General features: G+C 38.6%; 1 protein-coding gene across 1 annotated transcript in view; it reads left to right on the forward strand.

Annotated features, from left to right (window-relative positions):
* The window catches only part of VSNL1 (visinin like 1), a 47,092-nt gene that overhangs the window by 1,702 nt on the left and 33,149 nt on the right, over nucleotides 1-12,241 (forward strand). Inside the window, exon 2 of the mRNA XM_003204515.4 lies at nucleotides 3,023-3,189. Within this exon, the coding sequence (XP_003204563.1) occupies nucleotides 3,028-3,189 (162 nt within the window). The 5' untranslated portion in view covers nucleotides 3,023-3,027. The remainder of the gene's footprint in view (nucleotides 1-3,022; nucleotides 3,190-12,241) is intronic.

Below are 12,241 nucleotides of genomic sequence, written 5' to 3' on the forward strand. Positions count from 1 at the left end.
ACATGTTTGGGAAACCATGATTATAAGTTAATTAAAAGTAGTTTTCATTTTAGAGAATTAAATTGTTGGCAGTGGCATACTCATTGCTAATGGGTGATTGTACTTTTTCAATAATAAGAGATTCAATGAAACTCCAGAAGATGTAAGAATGTGATTAACTAGATAATCTATGTATTTGAGTTTTTATTCCCAAATAAGCTGGATCTCCCAGAGCCAGAAGTGTGCGTTTATATTTGATAATTATATGAGCCTCTTGAGCATTCTTACAGATTGTAATTCAATTCTGTAGGAAAAGAGCTTTGAATCGAGAAGAAAGAATGGGTGCCTAATTACAGGAAGGCACTGTGACCAGCTTGGTCAGCTTGTGCAGTCCCTCATCTCAAACAGAGCAAGGCACAGCATGTCCCACACTGTACTGGAGCAGCAGGTAAAAGTACAAAGCCCATCAGTCCCAAATAATACCTTCTTCAAATACTGGTCTGGTTCTGTAGAACACTTCAGGAAGGTCTTTATTAAGATCTTAGCCATGCTTTTCATTGAGTTAGTAGGGGATGGAAGATTTTTAGGACTCAATGAACAACCTCTGTCTGAACAAGAAGCTTACCAAAACTAGAGGCCTGCATCACTGAGGCAGAAAAGCCCTGTCTTGTCTCTCTGTATCTGGTATTAGAAGAGGTTTCATATGTGAATGTTTGTCCAGCTCTTTATTCTTACATACAGGCAGACATGCTCCATTTTGTGCAGTTTTTTGTGCCCATACTAGCAGTAATAACGTAGCAAACTGTGGAACAAGTTCTGTCTGCTTCCATCGCAGTGTAAGTTCATGGACTGTAGAGCAAATACAATGAATGCAGAAAAGTGATTTTTAAACTAGCAATAACCGAAAATCTGTCAGTCAGAAATACCGGATCTTTGCCTATCTGAAGATGCTTTTTTTTTAACACTGAGGTAAATATTAATAGGGTTAAAGATCCAAGTGAAATGAGTCAGTTGAAAGCATACCAGGCTAAATTATGAGATCTAGAATCATAGAATGGCCTGGATTGAAAAGGACCACAATGATCATGTCGTTTCAACCCCCTGCTGTGTGCAGGGTCGCCAACCAGCAGACCAGGCTGCCCAGAGCCACATCCAGCCTGGCCTTGAATGCCTCCAGGGATGGGGCATCCACAATCTCCATGGGCAACCTGTTCCAGTGTGTCACCACCCTCTGAATGAAAAACTTCCCCCTAAGATCTAACCTAAACCTCCCCTGTCTCAGTTTAAGACCATTCCCCCTTGTTCTATCACAATCCACCCTCATGAACAGCTGTTCCCTCTCCCATTTATACGCTCCCCTCAAGTACTGGAAGGCTGCAATGTGGTCTCCCCAGAGCCTTCTCTTCTCCAAACTAAACAAGCCCAGTTTCCTCAACCTTTAGGTAGCTTTGTGAAACTACCTAAGGTAGTTGCTATAACTGATGAGAATTTTTAAGGGTCCTCTGTGTCCTAAACAAAGCACCTTATGACTGCAAAGGGTAATATTTTCATAGAAAAAGAAGAAAAAAAGACAAAAAAGGATGGGGCAACTGTTCTGCATGCCATGATTTGCAACCCATCATTCAGCAAAACAGGTAGTTACTAGACACCTGCACATACAGTTAGGCCTGTGGGATTTAACGGAAAGGTCGAACTCTCCAGTGTTTGTGCTGAAGTGACCTTTGTACTTTCCAAAGACTGGATTTCTCAATTTTGTATGAGCTGAATGCTTTGTAGAACAACATTGTTCTTCTTGGTGCTAGGGATGCTGCTGGTAGCATGGTACCTGGGGATGTATTGGTCGTGCAGAAGTGGGGAGGAATGGGAAGCTTTGTGCCTGATCAAGGATGGTTCCTGTGAAGTTTTCTAAATATACTGATTTGCTGGAACAGAACAAAGTATCTCTTTCTGAGGGGAAAGAAACTAAACATAGAAATAGGAGAAGATGCCAAAAGCGATAGATTAATATCAGTAATGGGTGGTGCTGTGGACTAGAAACCAATGCATTCAGTGCAGTGCTGTCACTAGAGACAGATGCTATACTGGAAGATAAAAATGGAAATGCTAAGCTAGGCTAAGGCAAGAAATTATTCATCTCTTTGCAGTGCTGTACAGGACAAGTTAAGTACTGTGTGTCATGCAATTACAAATTAACTGAGAGACATCTCCTGTCATGAACTAACTGTAGTTCAGTTGTACTGGAACAGGTTAAAGGAAAGGATTTCTTAAAAAATCATCTCTAAAGATATCTCTAAGGAAAGGTCAACATCGGTATCTCTGGGAGTTCTGTGCTTACATATGCAAATATGCATATTTTGTGTTTTGTATCCATGAATGCAAGGTGAGTATGACAGATGTGGTGGAGATCTCTGAAGTTAACAGTGATGCTGTGTGTGTCACTGCTTCTCCACGGTGCAGCCTGTCAACAGCCCTGTACCTGTGAGGAGTAGCTGCTAATGCCAATGTCATATCAGAGACATTGTCAAGAGAAAGATTCTGTGGACATCCCTGAATGTGTGAAAAGTTTTTGTTAGAGAGAATTGAAGTCAATGTTTTCAGCCTTCGTATGAAGAAAGGCTAAGAATTAGAAGAATCACTAATATGGAGGCAATTTTGTGATGTGGTAGTAGCACTACAGTGAAACGAGATAGTACTTTCCAAAGGATGGGGAATAATCTCTCACCAAATCAGAAAGAAAATAAGTCTTTCACTTAGGTGATATTGTTATTAAAGGCAAGATATTTCTTTTCATCATTAATTTGAAGGTAGATGAGCCGTCCGTGTCCAGGCCTTGAATGATAGAAGTACGTTGTATTTTTCACCATTTCATTCTCTGATGTTCATACATAGCCTAGCTTCTTGTTCACTGGGGGAATCTGTAAAGCTGTGTTTGACTAAAAGCAGCAGCGAGTGACTGCAAAACAAGTGATGCGTTTGAGCTTCGTCCCTAATCAAGTTTAAAATGATCACAGCAACTAATTATATTAATTTATTTCTTCTTAAGGCAGAATGGGGAAACAGAATAGCAAGCTGGCCCCTGAGGTGATGGAAGATCTGGTGAAGAGCACGGAGTTCAACGAACATGAGCTAAAACAGTGGTACAAAGGATTTCTAAAGGACTGTCCAAGTGGTAGGCTGAACCTTGAGGAGTTTCAGCAGCTTTATGTAAAGGTAAGTTATTAATTTCCTTCTGTTTGGCTTTACAAGAGGTTACAAGTAGTGCAAAGCAGCACATGGTCTTGAGCTGCCCTTCTTCTAGACTAAGGAATTCCTGGGAGAAGCAATGGTGAATACAGAGAGGTTAATAGGAAGTGTTGCCCTCATTGTGCCAACTCTTCTGATAGCTACAGTAACTGGAACCAAAAGTTTAAGAAAAAAAACCTGTGAGTTATGCAAAGAAATGCACTTTCTGTAGTTTATGGGCCTGTTTCACCTTCAGTGAGTGGTTGCAGTTCAGGTCAGTAAACCATACACTGCCTCTGTAGTACCACTGGAATATAAACCCTGTGACTGATGGACCTACATTGTCCTTCTGTTAGTTCCAGCAAAACTGCTGAGGTGTTGTGGCAGTATGTCCTGCAGATAAATTATGCACTGTGTACAAAGAATTTCCTTCTCTAAATTTTAAGTGCTGCCTTTGTTTTTTCTCTACTGTCTCTTGATAGCCAGGTTGCTCAGTTTATCTTCTAATTCTTTATTATTTTATCAAATGTAATGTAGCCTTTTCCTTATATTTAGCATGCATTTATTCTGTAACATGAAGTGCATGGGGGCTGAATTAAAAGTGTGTTCATGTTACAAAGATAATTATATTTTAATTCAGAATCGACTGTCTGCCTGAAGGTCAGAGACTTCAAAGTAATTCTAATTAGGAAAATACAGGATAGCAGCGATGAAGAACAGGATCAGAACAGTTCATAAATACAATGTGAGGCTGAATAAAATTTAAAAAAGCCTTTCAAATGTGAGTAGTTAATACTGAGGACGATTTCTGCAGAGAAGTGGGACTGTCTGTTTCCTTAAACGTGTACTAGAGCCCAATCCTGAAATTCTTCAGCCCTGAACCAGATGACTGTAAATTTTCACCTAGCTCCTTCTTTTTAATGAGTGCCCTTGCAAAAACTGCTAAGTTCAGCTTACGTAAATAAGCCTCTGTCTACATATTTTAATATTAATGGCTAGAGATGTTGCCTCACAATCCTTTTCTTAAAAAAGACTGACTTTTTAATAACTGTTATTTTCAGTTGAAAGAATTTTTACTGCCTCAGGTATTGTGCTTGTTATTGACTGATAATTTATAGCTTCTATTTTAAATAGTACTTGGTGTACAATCCTGAGATTAGACATCTAATAATTTCTCTTACGTGTTTCTGAGGAATGTAAATGGTCTCTATGAAATATTCCTAATAAAGTATGTCAAGTGTTTAACTCTTTAGAAATCATAAATTTCTTTCTGTCAAACTGCCTATTTTTCTTCTTCTTTTTTCTTTTTTTTTATGATTTTATGTGTAGTGAGGGATAATATCTTCCGAAATAGCTCGGAGCTGCTAGGACTTCCTCCCTTCAAAAGGCTGTTTGAAGTATTCACAGATAATTCACGAGATACTTCACTCATCAGAGAGTAATTTCAGTATTAAATTTACAAAATGCTACTGCAGAATGTGAAATGAAGAGTACAAGAGTACTGAAATTTGGAGACAGCCCTGTACTCCTAGGGAGCTGTAGTATCTGGCTTTTCGTTTTATGACCTTACATATTTTTAGAAGTATACACCAAATAAGATGGTCTCCCTTGCTTTGGTAGTTATGCTTTGTGAGATCTGCTCAGTAATGTCGCTGTCATATATTTATTTCTAGTTTGCAGAAGAGAAATACGATTAGCTGTAGTAAATCCAGAGCTTTACTTCTCCTTCTGCCACAGAATTTCTTCTAAACTGATGGCCCTCGGCTGTCTGAGAAACTAATAGTCTGAGTGTTGTCAGTCATGGGGACCTCTTGTCTGTAGGGTGTTCTGCCTGTAGCAGACAAAAACCCAAACTCAACGTTTAATCTTTGCAGGGGAAGCCACCAACAGGAGATCCAAACATTTGTAACATTTCAGTTCCTTTGATGAGTATTCAGGTGTGAAGCTGATTTTGATTTGTAATTTCTCTGTGTGAACTTGTAGTGGGAGAGATGACGTTTTAGTTCTTGGTCGGAATAGGATTTTATTGAAGAAGATTTCCGTACATTTTCACATGGATTGGTAAAAGGGTGTTGGCCATTGTACTAAGATGCTAAGGAAGTTCTTTTCTTGTACTCATATACAATGGAAGATATCCTCAGCTTAAGGAAAAAAACATACAAACATATTTTAGGATTCCCAGGAGCATTATTTTAAGGTGAATTGTCCTGATTATCTCTTGTTACTATTTATTTTATTTTTTATTTTTTATATTTTGCACAGTTACAGAGTGAGTGCATAATCCTAGGGCACAGAAGCTGCATTTTTGTGGATGAAACTTTTTTAGAAAATGCATCCTGGAATCATACCTAATGTATTAGTGTTTCTAATGCCTGCTCATAGGCATGCACTTACTCGATAGGTCCAGGCTAGCACTGGTCTGAGTTAAAGCATCCGGAACATGTGTGATGTGGATGTCAGGTCCTCAACACAAACTGATTCATTGCCTATTTGTGTCGATTGTACTGTGCTGTTTACTGATGTAGATGAAGACTGTATTGATTAAAAGGGGGAATTACTGTAGCTTGGCATGGAAATGTTTGCTATTGAAGTTTCCATTAGGAATACAAATCAGGCAATTCTTAAAATAAATAGCAGTTGTGCAAATGGACTATACACAAAAATTATTTGCAGCGCTTTAAGTGGCAGTGTTTATAGAAAATATTTCATCAAGAACAATCTTTTAAATAAAAACCAAATAAGAAGAAATATAATTGTTACTGTTGTATTTTTAGCATTGCTTGTAGTCTTGTAGGTTCATCAAAACTTCTGGTATGCTTTTTGGTGCACAGATTCTTGTTCAGATGCAGAATCTTTGGTCAGTTATTAGGTCTCATGTCTAACTCCAAGTGCTGAACTACTTGAAGGCTTGTACAATTTTCAAGTTAATTTCCCGATGACTTCTTTATGCTCTGTAGGCCCAGAACCACCAAAAGATTTAAATGCTGCCCCACATTAGCTGCCCCAGCAGCCTACACAGAGCATGGCAGCAGAAGAAACTCGTGGATGCCATTCTGAGAAAATTAAACATCAAGGCAGCCTGCAGTAAGCCAGTATGCCAAAGCAAAACCACAGGATAATGCTCAGGACAGGAATGTGTCTGAGGCTCAACATTTCTTCAGGGTATATGCATCTGTTTCCATGTGGGAGTGGTATCCTTCACGCCTCTCCTGCAGAGAAATATCTAGGACATTAGAAGTGAAAGCAAAATCAGGTGACTGGAGTCCTTTTAACTTTTTCTCTTAAGGAAGGTAATATGAGAGCCTTATCTTTACCACTCTGCTTTAAGAACTCTTCAAGCTGTAGGAAATCTGGAATCAATTACCATGTTCTCTGTAAGGAGTTTGAATCTGCTGATACTGCCCCTGCATCCTTTCTCTACCTGTGATGAAATGAGTCCTTCTGGTGTGCTCACAGCATTCCAACCAAACTCTTGCTGCTAGAAGTAGTATTAAGTATCTTAGTGGGTCTGTGGACAGTCTGGAAACTATGGTTTGTATATCCAAAGTGAATGTTCTAGCCATTAAGCTAAATCCTTGCTTGTTTCCTTCTTCTCTTTATGTTTCTTTTGTTGTTGTTGTTGTTGTTGTTGCTTTGTTTTTTATTTTATCCTGAGAACTCTTTAGTTCTTCTATCTTATGTAAAACATTAGCATTGTGGGCAGAGAGATGAAGAAATTAATATACAAAATTCTCATTAAAATAAAATATACAAATAAAACATGCTGGACTATTCCCATCATTATTTAGGGTTTCTTTCAGTCTAGAGGGCCAAATAAATTTTGCTTCAGATGTTTTGAAATCGCTGAGTTTAGATGAATATGCCCTAGAGTGTGCAAGTGTGCATAAACAGTAGTAATATTCACAGGAATTATGCACGTTTATTAACTGGAAAATAGGCCTCTATATTGTGATACTTGTAGGAACTAGGTCACTGGACACAAGAAGTATATCCTCTGGATTATTAATAGCAGAAGCAAGCACCAATGGTCCTTTTACCTGGAAGGGAAGGGCTGAAAGTCACGGTATAATGCTAGCATTAAATAAAGTGTGTTGCTCAGTGAATTTATTGCACATCTATTATTTAGCTATGTTTTGGGGCTTTATAGATAGCATGTAACTGAAAAATATAGTAATGCCATTTGATAAATTACAGTCAAATAACTGTCGTATTTTTGGCTTCTATCTCATATTTCCTGCCTTGAAGGGAATTGATTTCTAGTTGCTTATTTTAATGTGCATAAAAAAAGACTCAAAAATCTGTTGAAATGTAAATGGGTATATTTGCATCTTCTTCTTTATCCAAATTTTCAAGATGGAGTAGCATCCTTCTAAAGAGGGCACATTGCTCCTTGAAATATTAGGTTACAGCTTCATTTCAGGCTCAATGCATGTTAAAAAGTGGAAATCCAGAACATCACTACTGTGCTTGCAGATGACCTGAGCATAGATGCAGTTACTCTGGTAAAAACTGATTTTCCTGAGATATATCTCTGCTAACTGGAAGAGCTGTGCTGGTTTTACAAGTGCCATCTGACTACTGAAGTTCTCCCTGTAACAAGAGTAATTTGTAGGAATACTATGCCAGTACTGCTGTATTGCTAAAGATCAGGCAGATTATTAAAAATATTGATGTATCTACCGATATATTGATTTTATATATGCTGCTGATACTTTCCAAAAAATGACATTCACAGTGCTTGCAGTCTTCCTGGACAACGAGATAGTGTGTTCCTGCACAGTAGGGCGCATAATGTTACCTGCAACTCAGAAAACCACATACGTATGTCTTTATTTGTAAATATGATTCTAGAAATCGTTAAACAGGTTAATAGTACTGCTGTGTTATTGAATTTTTTAAATTGATATGGGATAATAAAACCATTATTGTTACATTAGAGTCAATTAGAAATAGCATTGGATGCAAACAAGCAAAGCAAAGAATATCTCTGGTCTAGGGCCATTACAGGGCGGCTCTGCAGGAAGCAGTGCATGTAGTAAGAAATAAGAGTTAGATACTGGCATCAGTGAATGTTTTGCTTGGTGGGAGGACTGTAGAACAATCTGCTAGGTGAAGATCCTTAAGGCATTCCCGAAATATTTAGTCAAAATCCACACATTTGAGACAACTACAGGCAGAATAGTTAGAAATATATGAGGCTTAAAGAGGAAAAAAGCCTTCAGTAGAAGTGCAATTGAAGTTTTTGAGAAAGGAAAATTAATATAGCAGAACTGAAAAGAGGAAAACAGTCACGACTGTTTACTAGGGTGGATAGTGATGGGACAAGGGGGAATGGTTTTAAACTGAGGCAGGGGAGATTTAGGGTAGATCTTAGGAGGAAGATTTTCACTCAGAGGGTGGTGACACACTGGAACAGGTTGCCCAAGGAGGCTGTGGATGCCCCATCCCTGGAGGCATTCAAGGCCAGGCTGGATGTGGCTCTGGGCAGCCTGGTCTGCTAGTTGGTGACCCTGCACATAACAGGGGGTTGGAACTAGGTGATCATTGTTCTCCTTTTCAACCCAGGCCATTCTATGATTCTGCGATTCTATAATGTAGAGTATTGCTGAAAAGCAAATGTATTTGCAGTCCAGCCTTGAAGACTGATTGGATTGTTGTAAAGTTAAGACCAGAAGAGACGAGAATTGCTCTTCATACAGAACTTGGTTAATACATATAAAAAAAAGATATGGTCTTGCTGCCCTCTCACCTTCCTTGCAAACTGCTTTTCCTATTGTTCCTCCTCCTCTTTTTCCATATAAACACAAATAGGTGCTCTGCCAAAACGCAGGCCTTCTAGAAAACCACATAAGAGGTTTGTTACGTGTTTCAAACAGAAGCTGAGATTGTGCTGTGCAAATTTTCAAACAAAGGCCCAGAATTCTCCTTCCACATAAAAACAAAATCAAACAAACCCCAAAGGCAGTGTTAATTTTGGAGCTGACTGAATTATTTGGGGAAGGGAAGGATGCTGGTAACGTGCCTTTCTGCTGCATTTCTTCTTGCACACATCCCAGGAAAAACACTGACTGGAAGTCATTTTATGGAACATCTTTTTAAGTCTGTCTTTAGTATACAGAGCTTTAAAGATGAACAACTGTACTGAAGAATAAAATACAGTAAAAAAAACAAGAATTTACATTTAAGCTACAAAGTAGAATGAGAATAGTAATTAAGAGGACTGGCACACTGCATAATGAACTCTTCTGTAATTATGGCCATTAAACACAACACTGGGTTGTAAGAACCTTCGACAAGGTAGAATAGATTCACTTCAGGTTGAAATCTTAACTTCATTTAAATTAATGAGATTTTTCATTCCTGATTCTTATTAGAACTTAGAACTGCACTGAACTCTTGAAATTGTTTGTCACCCTGAGTCCTGCCAAGTCTGGTGCAAGCTGCTTTAAAATCCATTTCTTCAAGCTGGATCTGCTGTATGGAGAGCTCCTCTCCTGAAGTATAATAACATACACAATACTAAATGTCACTGAAGGAAGCAGTTATTTAAAAGCTGAATCTGAATGGATGAATGGTGAGTGTAAGGGTCCTGACATTATTAGAAGAGTAGTTTTGGAGGCAAGAAGGAAAAATTCATTTATTTTTATAGTGCTATGGATAGTGTCCAGGCCCGTGGAATGAGCCCTGCTGATAACAATTCAGTTATGCTAACACCCCTTCCATGAGAGGAAGGAGGGGTGGTCACAGATCCGTAAAGCTGTCTGAAGGCATCTCCAGTGCTTGAAGTCTCAGATGTGTGGGGTCTGAAGGTTTGGATAAAACCTCTGATTATTACTAAGTATTGAATAGTGCAGTGGTTGTGTGTGATTCCTGAAGTGTTTAAACTAAAATGGAGTCCAAAGAATTGAAAAGAATATGTCCGTCAGGGCAAGGCAGTCCAGCTGAATGCTTAAAAACCTCACCACGTACATGCATCCCTAGTTTACAACTTATCGTGATAAAAGAAGCCAGTCTGAATAAATTCTCCAACAACAGCATGTAAATCTGCTTTTGTTCTTTTATTGTTATTATTTTTGAAGTAAGCTAGACGGTTCCAAAAAATTCTCATGCCCTTTTATAAGGAACTTTGTTTTTTTATGGCTTAATTTTGCTTTGTGTTGGATTCCTTCAAAGAAACCAAAACAATGAATTTCGAATGCTGTAATTATTTCTGTAGGAAAACACTGCATTCATGAATACAGTTATGATTCCCCTGAAGGATAATACAGACAGTGTGGTGCAGCCATGAAGGAGACAGCCACTTCTAACACCTAAATGTCAAAGACTTCCAAAAAAAGACCAACAGCAAAACAAACCCGTGGTCAGAGCCAGGTTTCAGAGCTGTCATGGTGTTCAGGTTTAGTGTTTCTTGTACTGATACTTATTTTAACAGTATTACGGTAGTCCTTGGAGCAGTTGTCAGGACTGATCAGTAGTTCACTGCCTTTCTGAAACCTGTTACAAAACTCAAGTAATTTGGACTTCTTCCCCCCTGAAATCTTGTGTCTCCTTGCTCCCTTCATACCACCTCAGGGTTTTCCTTCTCATCGCAAGGCAGGTTGCTCACAAACTAGTGTAAACCCTTCAGGTCTGCATAGTGCAGAGGTTTTAGTGATATTAACTGTCTTTTTTTAAGGTATATTCTTTTCTTTAGCAATCAACTAAAATGAATAGAGCCTAAAATCTCTCTGTATTATGTGTGGATAGTCAAGAAATCAGTGACTGAATCACTTGCTTGACGTTACTCTTTGTGTCTTCGGCAATTTTTTCATGTGTTGAACTATAAGTAAAGCCCTTCATTTTATTTCTTTGAAGTAAGGCAGTTTGTTTCTTACCTTTCCTATCACGTGGTTTGGGAAAAGGTTTCTTTGTCTTGTGGGGATCATACATGCACATCATAGCATTGTATTCATGACCAGTGGTAGTATCAGAATCTGCTTCCATTATCTCACTTACACACAAAACCTGAAAACCACTTTCTTGTTTCATAAGACGTAAATGAAATGAAGGGACTCATTCAGAACCTGGGATTCTGAATGAGTCCCTTTACTCCAAGAGTACATCTCTGGCTCCACGCCACATCTTCAGCCTCGTTCTAGTCTCTTCCCTCCAGTGAACACATCATTCCTTTAGAAAACTACCTTAGTAATAATAAATCTCTGTACTTCCCAGACAGACATTTGTGAGTTGCTGTAAATGGGTAGGAATACTCAAAAATTATAGGATCTCGATTAGTTTGGAACATTACTTTCCTGGCTAGCCATTGCATCTCAGCTTGCATCATGTGCTTGTGGTGTTAGACATGGCATGTCACAGTTAGCACTGCAGTGCATGCTGCTGTGGGTAGCTGTAGATATGCAGGCAATGAAATGAGAGGTGTTTTAAGAGGGTTCTGGGCTATGGAGAATCCTGGAAGCTCAGCTGGTTGTTAGTTTAAATTCAGTTTTTGTCGTCGTGTAGACAGTAGTTGAGATTCCAGTCAGGTCCCTACTAATCATAGTCTGAACATTTCCAGTACCTTGGGATATCAACTTTATTTCTCTTCAATGAGAGTAAATTTCCATCTTTTTGTGTTTAATTAAAGCTCATAGGAATAGACTTTTCACTGACAAACCTATTGATTGCTGAATTGATGATTTACCGCTACTTGCCATGAGAATTAGCTATCTTAATTGTATATTCAATCACAAACAAAACAAAATGAGAAAAAACATGATGTGGAAGATCAAGTAATCAACACAAGGAAATTTGGATGAGAAGAGACTGTTGCCGTTTTGCAGACATACAAATGAAACATTTTCAGAAGAGTTAGGTGTGAACTCCACCTGTATAAGAAGCCATGAAACTTGACTGTCTGGTTGCATTGATAGCCCAGAATTGAATAATCAGTTTTAAACAGAACTTCCTTGCAGTCCACAGAAACAGCAGTATAGGCAGAAGTGTGAACCAACACTACAGTTCACCTCAAAGTGAGTATCAAAGTCCATTTGGGCTAGTTTAA

Source organism: Meleagris gallopavo, chromosome 2, assembly GCF_000146605.3.
Source record: "Meleagris gallopavo isolate NT-WF06-2002-E0010 breed Aviagen turkey brand Nicholas breeding stock chromosome 2, Turkey_5.1, whole genome shotgun sequence".
Taxonomy (NCBI): Eukaryota; Metazoa; Chordata; class Aves; order Galliformes; family Phasianidae; genus Meleagris; species Meleagris gallopavo.